General features: G+C 38.3%; 1 protein-coding gene across 8 annotated transcripts in view; it reads right to left on the bottom strand.

The window, feature by feature from the left end:
- The window catches only part of CPED1 (cadherin like and PC-esterase domain containing 1), a 316126-nt gene that overhangs the window by 29364 nt on the left and 269299 nt on the right, over window positions 1–17463 (bottom strand). For 6 of the 8 annotated variants that reach the window (XM_002752075.7, XM_078343913.1, XM_009003189.5 and 3 more), the window contains 2 exons: window positions 421–641; window positions 55–156 (listed from right to left, as the gene is read on the bottom strand). In XM_002752075.7, the coding sequence (XP_002752121.4) occupies window positions 55–156; window positions 421–641 (323 nt within the window). The remainder of the gene's footprint in view (window positions 1–54; window positions 157–420; window positions 642–17463) is intronic. The other 2 variants (XR_013524307.1, XR_013524306.1) reach the window with 1 other exon arrangement.

A 17463-nucleotide genomic window follows, 5' to 3' on the forward strand; every position in this document is an offset into this window, starting at 1 on the left:
TAGTAACTTTTTTGACTTGGGATGCTAATTACAGTTACTGTTGCAGACATTTACCTCCTCAACACGTTGTGAATAATTTGCAGGTGATGGGAATTAAGCCACTGAACGCCACCAACAACCAACACAGTCTGGCCAGTATTCTCTAGAGGACGTGATCTGAAATCCAGAAAGAAAAACGAGCATGTCACCCTAAAACAGCAGGTAAACACTTTAATTGCACTGCCTCACATTTCACTGAACTGTATCTGGCATCCTGATAGCAAGACTCCTTGTCATTTCCAACTAGTTTTCCACCCCCTTACTTGGTATCTAAGCTTTTGAGTACATTTAATGTACAGTGAGCAGTTAAGCAGCGATGACTACTTAGTAGAACATCAGCACTTTGTGATTTTGGTGTCACTAATTGCAGTTTCATTGTACCTTTGCAAGAGGTGTTCAAGAGCATTTTCAAATGTTGGTCGCAATGAAGGGCTTATCCAGAACTGAGGATAGTAGGAATAACTGATCAAAGTCTTCCCACCATTGATGTTGTGGTAGAGTTTAGTGCCATGTACTTTCTGCCATTCCTGCAACGTTTCATTCAGCCTTTCAATAAGATAGTACATGATCCCTCTGTTGGTTGAATCTCCAATGAAAAGAATCTATAAGTTAAAGAGAAGGTATTTGTTTAAAAGCTTATGTTTACATGGCACAGAAGATACTTTAATGAAATTTTGAATATGCACAGCATTATCTAATTGTTTAAAGGACAGCCCTTCAAACTGTTAGAAATCACATTCGTCATATTCTCTCCCAAACCTGTTTCTTTTCCTCTCTTCCGTATTCTTAGTAATGTCATTATCTTCAATTTCTCTATTTCCCTTGTGCTTTCCACTTTCTCATTTAATAAGCTTAACAAGTTCTATTGATTCAAATACCCACGAAGTATTTTACTGCTCTAGGGATGCTTGGGGATTTTCCAGTGTCTTTATTTTACAGATGTGCAAACTGAGAACTCACAGAGGTAGCTCAATAGAAGTCAAAAAAGCCACAGAACCAGAATCTGGTTTTTTTTTGTTGTTTTTTTTTTTTTGTCTTTTTTTGAGACGGAATTTCGCTCTTGTTACCCAGGCTGGAGTACAATGGCGCGATCTCCACTCACCGCAACCTCCGCCTCCTGGGTCCAGGCAATTCTTCTGCCTCAGCCTCCTGAGTAGCTGGGATTACAGGCACGCGCCACCATGCCCAGCTAATTTTTTGTATATTTTTTAGTAGAGACGGGGTTTCACCATGTTGACCAGGATGGTCTCGATCTCTTGACCTTGTGATCCACCCTCCTCGGCCTCCCAAAGTGCTGGGATTACAGGCTTGAGCCATCGCGCCCAGCCCAGAACCAGAATCTGATTTGCTGAACAGCAGTGCATGTCCCAGGGTGCCTATCCCAGTGCCGTTTCCTCTCCACATCACCTCCTACCCATTCCCAGCAGCACAGTCCTGTTCAGGCTTTCACTGCCTCAAACCTGCACTAGTGCAATCCTCTCCTACTGGGTCTTCTTTCCTGTGCAATGGCTGTCTTTTAATTCATTCTACACACAATATTGCTGCAATGCATTTCCAAATGCCTAGTTCTGGTCATCTCATTTGTGTGCTCAAAAACTTTATTGATTCCTTGTTTCTTACGGAATCCTATAGGTTCATCTCACATATACTGAGTTTTTATTACATATCAGGCTTTGCTACGTTAAGATTTCACACAGAGGACTCACTTTTAATCTCACAATTGTGAGTTTGAATCAGTATCTCCTTTTCACAGATGAGGAATTTGAGGCTCAGGAAGATGGAGGATATAAATCTACTAAGTGGAGAGAACACAGGATTCAAACCCAGGTCCTTTAACTCCAAGTGCAGGGTCAATGGACCCATCCTCTTAATGCTTCCCTTCATGCAAGCATGTTAGACTCCTACTTTTCTGCTAGACATGATTTGCCTTCAACATCTGCTTTTCCTTATGTTAGTCTGTCTGCCTTGAAAGTTCCCTCTGCAACCCCACTTGTCACCCTCCAGACCCGATGTGAATGCTTCTTCTACCAATAGGTCTCATCCGGTGCCCCTAGCCACAAATACTTTTTCTGTTCTCTTTCACTTTATTACATTTTGACTGCCATTACAGATTTTACAAAAGCCTCATGAAATTATGGTTTCTTTGTGTCTGCATCTTCTTTTTTTTTTCTCATAGCCTGTCAAGAAATACTTGAGGTCAAGGTCAATTTCTAACTCTAATTTCCACCATAGGACCATGCATGCACTTTAGAAATATGTAGTAACTTGAAAGTCAAAGGGATTTTTGTCATGGACAACCCCTTCTAATGTCTTTGGATAAGATTTAATTCATTCTTCATTTTTTTCTTTCTTTTGAAATTTCTCTTTCCATTCGTCATGCACATGTTTTCTTCTGATTTTAACAGCAGGCATTACTATCACTTCTCAGGTACTTTTCTATTTGTCCTTCCACAGAAAATTTAGTGAGAATCTGCAAAGGTTTAAACCCTTTCCACAGTAAGTATATCCAAGTAGCTGTGTGAAGAAATCTAGAAAGCTTCTCCAATTTGCCTTCAGCTCAAGTAGCAGTATCATAATCATCATTAGGCTACCCCAAATAACAGAATTTCAAGGACGCAGACATAGATCCTCTCAAGCCAGGTTGCATTTGGAGCAATAACATTCCAGTGTAATAAAATAGTTGGTGAAATAACTTGAATTTCTTCTTACTACATTCAACCTTTAACAATTTATGTTTGATTTTCTTGCCTACATTTCTGATTTTTAAAGAACGTTGTATGATTAGGAAAGCTCTTAATTTTAGATATCAGCAGTTATGCAACTCCATTAGTATTGGTTTGCTACAGCTGCCATAAGGAAGTGCCACAGATTGTGTGGCTTCAACAACAGAAATTAATTTTCTCATATTTCCAGAGGCTAGAAGTCCAAGATCAAGTAGCTAGTAGGGTTGGTTCCTTCCTAGGTCCTCTCTGGCTGTCTTTTCTTCATGTCTTTCCTCTGTATGTGTCTATGTCCTAATCTCTTCTTTAAAGATCCCAGTCAGTTTGGACTAAATAGACCCCACACATAGGACTTCATTTTACCTTAATCAGCTCTTCAAAGGCCCTATCTCTAAATGCAGGCATATTATGAGGTAGTTGGAATTAGAATGTCAATGTACGAATTTGGTGAAGTGGATACAATTCAGTTCATAATGATAGTAAAGGATCTTTTAGATCTAGTTTTTAAACTAAATTGTCAGTATGGGTTTTTTTGATAGGTTCTTTCATTTCAGTATCAGGGCACAGTCCCTCCTAGGGTCCCTCCCTAGATATCTGTATTGTGAGCTACACAGAGCGATATAAAGGTTGAGAAAAATCAAAGTAGCTCTATGTTACTGAGAAAGACAACAAAATTCCTAGATTTCCAGTATTTTCTGGGTGTTTATATGTGAAAAGGCAGCCCACTAAAGCATATCAGTGGCACAACAGTCCTGTTTCAGAATTCTTAGGTACTATTATTATTATTTTTGAGACAGAGTTTTACTCTTGTTGCCCAGAGTGTAGTGCAATGGCGTGATCTTAGCTCACTGCAACCTCCGCCTCCCAGGTTCAAGCCATTCTCCTGCCTCAGCCTCCCAAGTAGCTGGGATTACAGGCGTGTGCCATCATGCCCAGCTAATTTTTAATATTTTTATTAGATATGGGGTTCCTCCATGTTGGTCAGGCTGGTCTCAAACTCCCAACCTCAGGTGATCCGCCCACCTCAGCCTCCCAAAGTGCTGGGATTACAGGCATGAGTCACCACGCCCAGGCTGGTACTATTATTTCTTAACTAGGTGATTTTAGACAAATCATGCAACCTCTCCAAGGGTTCATGTCATTTTGTGTATGGTGGGGAGAAACAGAGCTCCATGTAGGAGGACTTAAATGTGATTTTACATACTTTTCATATTCTTGGCACACAGTAAGCACAAAATGAATGTAAGCTGCCTTGCTAGGCACTTAAAATTCATTTGCTTCTCTAGAGAAAATGACAGCAAAAATAGGAAATGTCTAAGTCACAGCAATTTCTTCCCTGCCCTACTAAACCTCCTTCTGATCTCCATCAGGACTTGAAGGGTGGTTGGAAAACTGGAGTTCTGGATGGAGACTGGAAGAGAGATAGTCCTCCTGAGCAAACCAGTGCTCTCAGAATGGGTTCCAGGTGGCCCCATTGCTGATCAGTGACTAGAAAGAGCTACCTGAATAGGAGAAGGAAGCATCACCACTGTCATCCGCACAACAAGCTCTTCTAAATAGCAAATATCTCAACAACAAATTTGAATCTAGCAGACATAGTTCTGGGATTTCTAGAGGGTTATGCTATTCTAGTGCCTTTCTATTCATAAAAGATGGAAATGATAAAGTATAACTACAGTGAAAATGCAGTTGTAATTTTAAGATAGATTGTTTTGTTGGAAAAGCAATTCTTGTAAAAGATTGATATTTCTAACTAAAAGATATCTAACTTCAAAATGTCAGCTTTTTAATGCACATATCACACACTTTGAAAATATTGTCAAGAATTAAAGAGTGATTTGTTTCAGTTACATGATTCCTATTCAATCTTTATATCTTTTAGGCCAATCAGTTTTGGTAAATTTTTATAAAGGAAATTTGCAGATTATTTGTTTTAAGGAAAAGCTTCTGTTTTAAAAGGCCTAGATTATATAACAAATATCTGTGACTAGTCAAGCAATTTAGATATAATTCTTTCTCTCTCCTGTGAAAATTATTGCCTTACACTAGAATCCATAGGTATTTTTGTCTCTTTGGACAAACAAAGAGAAAGAAAATGTGATTTGGTTTTAAATACAAAGATATGTTTAGAAAAGTTTTGCACTGTTCTACTCCCATGATTCTGCATGCAGTGTGAGCCACCACAAAGTATACAGGAGGTGCTATGAAAAAGAATGGTATTTTTCCCATTCTTTTTCATAGGATTATGAACCATAGGACCTAAAAGGATGTCATATTCCTAGGCTCTACACAAGCTTGAAGCTTATTTTTAAAACATCACTATAAAAGAATGCCTCAGGTGTCTCCCAGTTGGCGGATCCAAGATGACTGAATAGGAACAGCTCTGGAGTGCAGTTGCCAGCGAGAACAACACAGAGGGTGAGTGATCAATCACCACATTTCCAGATTTAAAAGGCTGAAAAGTGCAACGAGTTTCTAGCATGGCTGGTGCAGTGGGTCTCAGTACAAAAACTCACACAAATCTGGGCAGCCATTTCAACTGGCACGTGGAATACCTGGGAGGCAGAGCCGCCTATTCAGCTGAAAAAAAAGGGGGCTGAAACAGGGAGCCAGGTGATCTGGCTTGGCGGGTCCCACCCCCACAAAGAGCAGCAATCTGAAATGCTTTAGATTGAGAGTTTTACAGCAAGCACAGCTGGACCTGGGACAGTCCAGCTTTGTTGAGGGGAAGGGCGTCACAATTACCAAGGAAATCCACCACTATTGAGTGGATTACCTAGACAGCCCGCCATTACTGAGTCAGTCTGCCATTATCAAGGCAATCTGCCATCACTGAGGCAGTCCAACATTGCCCAGGCAGTTCTAACTATACCTCTATTAACAAAATCACAAGGAAGTTCACACAGTAGCTGGGCAGAGCCCACAACAGCTCAGCAACACCTCTGCAGGCAGACTGTGAATAGGCTACCTCCTAGCTGGGCAGGGCATCTCTGAATAAAGGCAGCAGCATGTCAGGAATTTATAAATAAAGCCTCACATTCCCAGGACAGAGCACCTGGGAAAAAAGTTGGTTATGAGTTCTGCTGCAGCAGAATTAAACGTACCTGCCCAGCACCTGTGAATGTAACAACAGAGCTCACAGCTCAACACTTGAGCTCCTGTAATGGTCAGACTGTCTCCTCAAACAGCTCCCTGATCCCCGTATATCCAAAGAGTCACTTCATAAAGGAAAGCTCAGGCTGACATCTGGCGGGTATCCTTCTGAGACAGAGATAGCAGAAAAAGAAACTGGCAGCAACCCTTACTGTTCTGCACCTGCTGCAGGTGATCCCCAGGCAAGCAGGGTCTGGAGTGGACCTCCAGCAGTCCTACATCAGAGGAGCCTGACTGTGAGAAGGAAAACTAAAAAACAGAAAAAAATAACTTCATAACCAACAAAAAAGGACGTCCACTCAGAGACCCCATCCAAAAGTCATTAACTACAGAGACTACAGGTAGATAAATCCACAAAGATGGGAAGAAACCAGTGCAAAAAGGATGAAAACACCCATATCAGAACATCTCTCCTCCTCCAATGTATCACAACTCCTCACTAGCAAGGGAACGAAGCTGGATCAAGAATGAGTCTGATAAATTGACAGAAACAGGCTTCAGAAGGTGGGTAATAAATTTTCTGAGCTAAAAGAACATGTTCTAACTCAATGCAAAGAAACTAAGAACTTTGAAAAAAACAGTTTAGAGAAGAATATAAATGACCTGATGGAGCTGAAAAACACAACACAGGAACTTCGTGAAGCATACACAAGTTTCAATAGCTGAATCAACCGAGCAGAAGAAATGATATCAGAGATTAAGGATCAGCTCAATGAAATAAAATGAGAAGGCAAGATTAGAGAAAAAAGAGTAAAAAGAAATGAACAAAGCCTCCAAGAAATATGGGATTATGTGAAAAGACTATGTTTGATAGGTGTACTTGAATGTGACAGAGAGAATGAATCCAACCTGGAAAACACTCTTCAGGATATTATCCAGGAGAACTTCCCAACCTAGCAAGGTAGACCAATATTCAAGTCCAGGAAATACAGAGAACACCATGAAGATATTCCTCAAGAAGATCAACCCCAAGGCACATAATTATCACATTCAGGGTTAAAATGAAGGAAAAAATGCTAAGAGCAGCCAGAGAGAATGGTCGGGTTACCCACAAAGGGAAGCCCATCAGACTCAGAGCAGACCTCTTGGCAGAAGTCCTACAAGCCAGAAGAGAGTAGGGGCCAATATTTAACATCCATAAAGAAAATAACTTGCAACCTAGAATTTCATATCCATCCAAACTAAGCTTCATAAGTGAAGGAGAAATAAAATCCTCTATGAACCAGCAATTGCTGGAAAATTTTGTTACCACCAGGCCTGCCTTACAAGAGCTCCTGAAAGAAGCAGTAAACATAGAACAGAACAATCAGTACCAGGCACTCCAAAAATGTACCAAATGGAAAAGAGCCATCTTCACACAATGAAGAAACTGCATCAACTAATGGGCAAAGCAATCAGCTATCATCAAAATGGCAGGATCAAATTTACACATAACAATATTAACCTTAAATATAAATGGGCTAAATGCCCCAATCAAAACACACAGACTGGCAAATTGGATAAAAAGTCAAAACCCATCAGTGTGCTGTATCCAGGAAACCCATCTCACATGCAAGGACACACATAGGCTCCAATAAAGGGATGGAGAAAGATTTACCAAGCAAATGGAAAGAAAAAAAAAGCAGGAATTGCAATCCTAGTCTCTGATAAAATGGACTTTAAACCAACAAAGATCAAAAGAGACAAAGAAGGGCATTACATAATGGAAAAAGAATCAAGGCCACAAGAAGAGTTAATGATCCTAAATGTATACACACCCAATACAGGAGCACCCAGATACATAAAGCAAGTTCTTAACACCCTACAAAGAGACTTATATTCCCACACAATAATAGTGGGAGGCTTTAACACTCCACTGTCAGTAATAGATCGACAAGACAGAAAATTAAAAAGGATATCCGGGACTTGAACTTAGATCTGGACCAAGCAAACCTAATAGACATCTACAGAACTCTCCAACCCAAATCCACAGAATATACATTCTTCTCAGCAGCACATTGCACCTATTCTAAAATTGACCATATAATTGGAAGTAAATCACTCCTCAGCAAACGCAAAGGAATGGAAATCATAACAGTCTCTCAGACCACAGTTCAATCAAGTTAGAACTCAGGATTAAAAAACAAACTCAGAACCACACAACTTCATGGAAACTGAACAACTGGCTCTTCAATGTTGACTGAATAAACAATGAAATGAAGGCAGAAATAAAGATGTTCTTCGAAACCAACGAGAACAAAGACACAATGTACAAGAATCTCTGGGACACATTAAAAGCAGTGTCTAGAGGAAAATTTACAACAATAAATGCCCACTTGAGAAGCAAGGAAAGATCGAAAATTGACACGCTATCATCAAAATTGAAATAGCTAGAGGAGCAAGATCAAAAAACTCAAAAGCGAGCAGAAGACAAGACATACTAAGATCAGAGCAGAACTGAAGGAGACAGAGACACAAAGAATCCTTCGAAAAATCAATAAATCCAGGAGCTGGTTTTTTTAAAAGATCAACAAAATAGACCACTAGCCAGATCAATAAAAAAAGAAAAAGGAGAATCAAATAGATGCAATAAAAAATGATAAAGGGGATATAACCACCAATTCCACAGAAATACAAACTACAATCAGAGATTACTACAAACAACTCTATGCACAGAAACCACTAAACCTGCAAGAAATGGTTAAATTTCTGGACACTTGCACCCTCCCAAGCCTAAACCAGGAAGAAGTTGAAACCCTGAATAGATAAAACAAGGGCTGAAGTTGAGGCAATTAATAGCTTATCAATCCAAAAAAGCCCAGGTCCAGATGGGTTCACAGCCAAATTCTGCCAGACATACAAAGAGGAGCTGGTACCATTCCTTCTGAAACTATTCCAAACAATACAAAAAGAGGGAATACTTCCCAAATCATTTTATGAGACCAACATCATTCTGATACCAAAACCCAGCAGAGACTTAACAAGAAAAGAAAACTTCAGGCCAATATCCATGATGAATACAGATGCAAAAATCTTCAATGAAATACTGGCAAACCGATTGCAACAACACATCAAAAAGCTTATCCATCACAGTCAAATAGGCTTCATCCCAGGGATGCAAGACTGGTTCAACATATGCAACTCTATAAATGTAATCCATTACAAAAACAGAGCCAAGACAAAAATCACTTGATCATCTCAATAGATGTACAGAGGGCCTTTGACAAAATTCAACAGCCCTTTATGCTAAAAACTCTCAGTAAACGAGGTATCAACCAAACGTATCTCAAAATAATAAAAGCTATTTATGACAAATCCACAGCCAATATCATACTGAATGGGAAAAAACTGGAAACATTCCCTTTGAAATCTGGCACTAGACAAGGATGCCCTCTCTCACCACTCCTATTCAAAAAAGTATTGGAAGTTCCAGCCAGAGTAATCAGGCAAGAAAAAAAAAATAAAGGGTATTCAATAGGAAAAGAGGAAGTCAAATTGTCTCTATTTGCAGATGACATGATTGCATATTTAGAAGACCCCATAGTCTCAGCCCAAAATCTTCTTATACTGATAAGCAACTTCAGCAAATTCTCAGGATACAAAATCAATGTGCAGAAATCACAGGAATTCCTATACACCAATAACAGACTTAAAGAGAGCCAAATCAAGAATGAACTGCCATTCACAATTGCTACAAAGAGAATAAAATACCTAGGAATACAACTAACAAGGGATGTAAAGGACGTCTTCAAGGAGAACTACAAACCACTGCTCTGCTCAAGGAAATAAGAGAGGACACAAACAGATGAAAAAACATTTCATGCTCACGGTTAGGAAGAATCAATATTGTAAAAATGACCACAATGCCCAAAGTAATTTGTAGATTCAATGCTACACCTATCAAGCTACCTATGACACTCTTCACAGAACTGGAGAAAAACTCCTTAAACTTCATATGGAACCAAAAGAGAGCCCACATAGCCAAAATAATTCTAAGCAAAATGAACAAAGCCAGAAGCATTACACTACCTGACTTCAAACTATACTACAAGGCTACAGTAATCAAAACAGCATGGTACTGGTACCAAAACAAAGATATAGACCAATGGAACAGAACCGAGGCCTTGGAGGCAACGCCACACTGCTACAGCCATCTGATCGTTGACAAACCTGACAAAAATAAGCAACAGGGAAAGGATTCCCTGTTAAAAACTGGTGTTGGGAAAACTGGCTAGCCATGTGCAGAAAGCAGAAACTGGACCCCTTCCTGACACCTTACACTAAAATTAACTCCAGATTGATTAAAGACTTAAACGTAAGACCTAACACCATAAAAACCTTAGAAGAAAACCTAGACAAAACCATTCAGGACATAGGCATAGGCAAGGACTTCATGACTAAAACACCAGAAGCAATGGCAACAAAAGCCAAAATAGACAAATGGGATCTAATTCAAATTCAGAGCTTCTGCACAGCAAAAGAAACAATCATTAGAGTGAACTGGCAACCAACAGTATGGGAAAAAATATTTGCAATCTACCCATCTGACAAATGGCTAATATCCAGAATCTACAAAGAACTAAAACAGATTTACAAGAAAAAAACAAAGAAACCCATTCAAAAGTGGGTGAAGGATATGAACACTTTTCAAAAGAACACATTTATGAGGCCAACACACACATGAAAAAATGCTCATTATCGCTGATTATTAGAGCAATGCAAATCAAAACCACATTGAGATACCACCTCATGCCAGTTAGAATGGTGATCATTAAAAAATCTGGAGACAACAGATGCTGGAGAGGATGTGGAGAAATAAGAACACTTTTACACTGTTGGTGGGAGTGTAAATTAGTTCAACCATTGTGGAAGACAGTGTGGTGATTCCTCAAGGACCTAGAAATAGAAATTCCATTTGACCCAGCAATCCCATTACTGGGTATATATCCAAAAGACTATAAATCGTTCTACTATAAGGACACATGCACACGAATGTTCATTGCAGCACTGTTTACAATAGCAAATACCTGGAACCAACCCAAATGCCCATTGATGATAGACTGAACAAGCAAAATGTGGCACATACACACCAAGGAATACTATGCAGCCACAAAAAATGATGAATTTGTGTCCTTTGTAGGGACATGGATGAACCTGGAAACCATCATTCTCAGCAAGCTGACACAAGAACAGAAAATCAAACACGGCATGTTATCACTCATAGGCAGGTATTGAACAATGAGAACACATGGACACAGGGAGGGGATCATCACACACTGGGGTCTGTTGGGGAGGAATAGGGAAGAGGCAGCGGTGGGTAGGGAGGTTGAGGAGGGATAACATGGAGATAAATGCCAGATATAGGTGATGGGAGGCAGCAAATCACATTGCCATACATGTACCTATGCAACAATCCTGCATGTTTGGCACATGTACCCCAGAACCTAAAGTGCAATTATACACACACACACACACACACACACACACACACACGTATGTATAAAAAGAATGCCTAAGACTGGGTAATTTATGAAGAAAAGAGATTTATTTGGCTCACAGGTCTGCAGGCTATACAAGCATGGCACCAGTATGTGCTTGATTAAAGCTTTTACTCATGGCAGAAGGTAATGAGGGAACGGGCATGTCACATGGCAAGAGAGGGAGCAAGAGAGATGGAACGCTCTTTTAAGTGACCAGCTCTCATGTGAACTAACAAGCAATAACTCACTAATTATTGTGAGTAATTACTGTGGGGAAGGCACCAAGCTATTCATGAAGGATCCTTCCCCATGACCCAAACACCGTCCAATAGGTCCCACTTCTAACATTGGAGATTACATTTCAGCACGAGATTTGGAGGAAGCAAACATCCAAACTATATCAATAGGCTTATTAAAAAACATACAATGGTTTTATTATCTTTGTTTTTATTTCCAATTTCTCAGTTGCGTATTTCCTGTATTAGGTGAGGTAAGCTGCACTATAACAGATAGCCCAAAAAACTTGCAATCGCTCAAACCCAATTAAAGTTTATTTCTCTCTCAGAAAAATAGTCCAGGTGATTCTAGGCAAGATTATGCAAGGTGATTTAGGGTCCCAGGATGACTGGACTGTGTCTTCAGTTATGGCTTCCAGGGACTTTTTGGATATTGACACCCAACTGAAGGAAGGGAAAAAGGTGCTATCAGATTTTCTATGGGCCAGCACTGGAAGCTGGCCACATCATTGCTGATGGCATTCCACTGGATAGAATTCAGCCTCATGGCCATATACCTCATGTCAAAGGACACTGAGAAATATAGTCAAGTTGTGTGCTTTGGAGAAGAGAAACTGACTTTGATGAATGCTTAGCTATTCTCTACCGCATTCTCTTACATGCTAAGTCTTCCTGGGGAAAAACTAAATCCTTTGTTCAGATTTTTTCACCTATGAATTAGCAGAAGTGGGAAGTATGTGAAAGGCTAAATTTTAATTTGTGTGATGCCTGAGAGGTCTTCTATTTTGAGATGTTGTTTTCCTGAGACAAATAATATCAAGAAATATTATTTATTGGTAAAAATACAATGAAGACTTTGGGAATTTTTAATTTAAATGTACAATAAAATGTTTTTATCTCATTTTGTTTCATCATGGAGGGAACTAACAATGAGAATACTTAGACTTTTAAATATTTTAATCCATAATCTCTTTTCTCCAGCATCACCAAAAGTAACTGGGATGTAGTTAGAGAATCAAGTTGGAAATGAAAGGAGATTTGGTGGCTATCTAGGTTGAGTCAATATAAAGGTAGTGAAGGTTGTTAGCTTCCAAGAGTTTTCTGATCTATTGAGGCAGGAAAAGAAATGGGTATATGTAGTATCAATACACAAGAAAAGAAAAAGAAAAAAAATTAAAGTAAGTTTCCTTTCTCCTTTCTTCCCTCCTGAATCAGTTCAATCATTAATATTTACAGAAGTGGTAGCATTTCTCTGGATCCAATAAAGTGCATGTAGATTTCAACACAAGACTGAGCCTAGCTAACAGGAACCCACTAGAACCTTCCAAAAAGGGAAGTTATATAGGAGTGCAGTAGGAGCTAATTGTCCATGAATCCAGGTAATGCCTGTTTACTGGAGACCGTTCACATTGTTATAAATAAAGGAAATAAAAATGAGGTGAGGAGGAGTCTTATTTATTACAACTCGTCCAGAGCCAAGCATAACCCATGTATTTAGAAAGCTCTTCAGTGATTCTGATGAGCCCTAAGGTCGAAAACCACTGATCTCCTAAGATAAATACCCATTTCTAAATTATGCAAAGGGTGGTTTAGTTTTAATATAAAGCTGAGACTGATTAGATGGCTAATGATATTTACATCATGATGAAAATCTAGCTCAATACAGCATCTTTCTGTGAAATGTGATGTGGTTACAATAAATGTTTTCCAATTGTGCATTTTAATTAAGTTATATATAGATAAGCAGCTAAATTGATGTTTGCAGTAAAAAAACAAATGTAAGACTAACACTTAGGCAAATCATTCTCAGACATAAAATTTGGCAAAAAAACAAACAAAAAAAGCAAAGCAAACAACTGCATAACATCACCTAGATATAGCTCTTCTAGCTGCTTGGAACAGAATTATTTGTCCATTTTGCCATTATCTCTGGATTGCTGTTGTATTTATTGAATATTGAAGGAGGGCATTATGTGTAAGTCATCATTTCCTGGTAAGAGTGAGTTGCACTCTTTCCTTGTATATGACCCATTTATTGAAACTGACAGGCAACAATGAATTACATAACCATAATGGAATTCACGTATTAGTCAGAACATATTATTATAAATTAGCCACACTTTGAAAATTTAAACACCTTTAAATCTAAGACACTACTTATTATGAAAACATTACTTAAAAATTTCGGTTACATTCTCTGTTTTAACAGCTGAGTTTAAGTAGTTTTTGTAAATATTGCCTTTTTATATTTCCCTTTCTTAATTGCACTCTCCTCTCAGATATTTTATTACTGGTTTATATTCTGAACTGCTTTCCACAGACAAACAAAATAAGTGCTTGTTTAATTCAGTTAGGTCAGGCTTCTAAGTTTTTGCAGTTGTAAATTTGATTGTCATATTTCTAAACTATTTCCTATATATTTGACAATGTGATTACAAAATTATGTTATCATAAATTTTATGTGTTCCATTCAGCATTTATAAAGAGGTATCTATTTAAAGAAATGTGCGACAGTATCATTGAATACATAGCTTGCTTTTTTCAATTTTCCTTTAATTCAACATAATTGATATCACAAAACCTATGCACATATACAAAAACCTAAAAGTGAAATAAATCTATAAATGAAATTAATTGAAACATTTAGAGTTTCATCTAATCTTCCTACACACACATAAAAACAGGTGATATAAATGCTCAGAGGGAAAACCTGTTCCGACTTTCCACCCAAGATCGACCTCCTGTTCACATTGCTGAAATGAAGACAAATGACTGTATGATCTCCTTCACAGGCCATTAAGTGTGGTTAGATTACTGGGCAAAATTACTAGAAGCTTGAACACCTCTTCAGATCTCCACTGATTTGTATCTTGTTCCTTCCCTATAGGCAGGTGGACTTGTATTGGCAAGTACAGTCTTGGCATTCATCAATGTAAAACAGTAGGGAAAAGATATAAAAGGTCACGATAACAACATAAGGAAATTCAACTGAGAGAAATCACTACTTGGAGATTCTAAAGAAAGCAGGGGGCCGGGCGCGGTGGCTCATGCCTGTAATCCCAGCACTTTGGGAGGCCGAGGGGGGTGGATTACGAGGTCAAGAGATAGAGACCATCTTGGCCAACATGGTGAAACCCCGTCTCTACTAAATACAAAAGAAATTAGCCCGGCGTGGTGGTGCATGCCTGTAATCCCAGCTACTTGGGAGGCTGAGACAGGAGAATCGTTTGAACCCAGGAGGCGGAGGTTGCAGTGAGCTGAGAATGCGCCATTGCATTCCAGCCTGGGTAACAAGAGTGAAACTCCACCCCAAAAAAAAAAAAAAGAAAAGAAAAGAAAAGAAAAGAAAAGAAAAAAAGAAAAGAAAAGAAAAGAAAAGAAAAGAAAAAAGCAGAGAACTATTTGAAAGCCTAACTTTCTAACAATACTCAATGCCCTGGCCAGATTTTGTTGCCTTTTAATTCAGTTCTTCAGAGAAAGACAATTCACTTTAATATGTTCCCAAAATAGAAGCTTGCTGTGATGTGATGTAATTGACATTGAAAATAACGTTTCTGTAGCATAATATTTTGGACTACTTATTCCTGGCAACAGTGAAACTCCTAGAGTCTAATTGTTAAAAATTTGAATTTTATATATTAATTGAAAGTCTTGAGGAAGGCAACTATATCATTAAAAACTGTGTATTTAGGTTTTAGATAATCCAAGGGAGGTGAACTGGAGCACACTGAAATGAGAATCTCAGAATCTTCTCTGGTGCCTTCTCACCTGTGTAGTTCCTGTGTTCTTAGCATTCCATTGTCTGTTCCCCCCAGTACGTAGGAAATCAAAGACAGCATGAGGCTTGAGTGACAGGATTCTCATAGTAGATGCTTTTGTAAAAAAATAAATACCTGTATTTTTTTCTAGTTCAACTAACCTCTTTCAAAGTAATATGATTCATAGATTGCCTCTAACTGCAAACATCACTCCTTTTGTAAAAAAATAAATACCTGTATTTTTTTCTAGTTCAACTAACCTCTTTCAAAGTAATATGATTCATAGATTGCCTCTAACTGCAAACATCACTCTGCTCAGGCAATTTCCTTCTGGCAACTTTTCCAGATCTTTGCACTCTTGATCTAGTGCCCACCTGTATTCTCTCTACTGTTGCAATTATCATCCTATATTGCAATGATCACTTTGCTCATTTGTCTTCTTCCACTAGAGATTGAGCACCTTAAAGGATTATATGTATGCTCCTAGAACAGATATTTTGTTCAACAAACACTCAATGAATGAACAACATAATATAAAAAAAAGGTGTGAAAAATATTCAGAAGTTGTTTGTTAAGTGCTCAGTTGGACTCTATTCTGTAGTAACATGTTAGGGTAACTGATATTGCAGCATTTATGTTATGGGGAAACAGAGTTAATCTGATGGGCTTAATAAATAAAAGAATCACTTCATCTTGTGGGATCAGAACTGTAGCTTAGGCTTCCTGATTGCCAGTCTGAGGATCCTACTCCAGTAATACCCTGCTGTCCTTATGTATATGTGGAAGAAATTTCTGTATGATATTGCCCAAATAATGTTTCTTTCACTGGATATATGACATGGTAGGAAGAGAGGTAAAAAATGTCAGCATATAATGTGTTTAAAAAACAAAATATATTACTTGTATTTCTATTTTTGTAGTTGTTATGCTTTAACATTTATTTGTCTTTGGAATGGAGTGGTGATTATAGGAAATTCTGGGCAGAATGAGAACTTATTTGTCTTAGTAATGAAAGAGAAAAATTACAGGATTGTTTTGTATATTTTTATTATTCTCATGAAAAGTAAAAAATAGATGTACCAGGAAAACCCATTGCTCATCTACTTCTATTCATAAGTGACGCTTTCTTAAAATAAATGCTAGTCATAGTTGCATTTGTGAATGTTAACACAATTATCTCTGTGTTGTGTGAAATATGAGTGTATGCACCTGACTGTTTATGGCTAACTCCTGTGTTTCTGAATAAAAAATGTATTTCTCAGGCTTTTCCCTCTGTATTTCCACTGCCTCTGCCTTGGTTCTAACTTATACAATCTTTTAAAATATAGATTTTTAGATTAAGAAAACAATGCTCACACATTGCAAAAATAAAAATTGTACAGAAATATTTAAAAATATCTCTTCCTGCTTAACCAACTATGCTTTACCACCCAAGCTGGCTTCATGGGCATGTGGCCTGGGCAGTCTTGCAGGGCCACATGCTTTGAATGCTCTTGATCTGGTGCTTAGTTTATTGCTCGTCTGCTGTGTTTTTTACCCCAAACTTTCATATTTATTGCAGATATGGGGGTACATGTGCAAGTTTGCTGCATGAGTATATTGCATGATGCTGAGGTTTGGGATATGGATCCCGTCATGGAGATAGTGAGCACAGTACCCAACAGGTAATTTTTCCACTCATAGCCTCACCTCTTCCTCCCCAATAGTCTGTAGTGTCTGTTGTTCTTATGTTTATGTCCACTTGTGCTTAATGTTTAGCTCTCTCTTACAAGTGAGAAAATGCACTATTTGATTTTCTGTTTCTGTGTTAATTTGCTTAGAATTATGGCCTCCAGTTGCATTCATGTTTCTGCAAAGGACATAATTTTATTCTTTTTATGGCTGTGTAGTATTCCATGGTATGCATATATGTACTACATTTTCTTTATCTAGTTCACCATTGAAGGGCAAGTAGGTTGATTCCATGTCTTTGCTATTGTGAATAGTGTGGTAATGAACATAGGAGTGCATGTACCTTTTGGCAGAACAATTTATTTCCTTTGGATATATACCCAGTAATGGGATTTCGGGGTCAAATGATAGTTCTGTTTTAAGTTCT

The sequence above is a fragment of the Callithrix jacchus genome, chromosome 11 (assembly GCF_049354715.1).
Source record: "Callithrix jacchus isolate 240 chromosome 11, calJac240_pri, whole genome shotgun sequence".
In the NCBI taxonomy this organism is placed as follows: domain Eukaryota; kingdom Metazoa; phylum Chordata; class Mammalia; order Primates; family Cebidae; genus Callithrix; species Callithrix jacchus.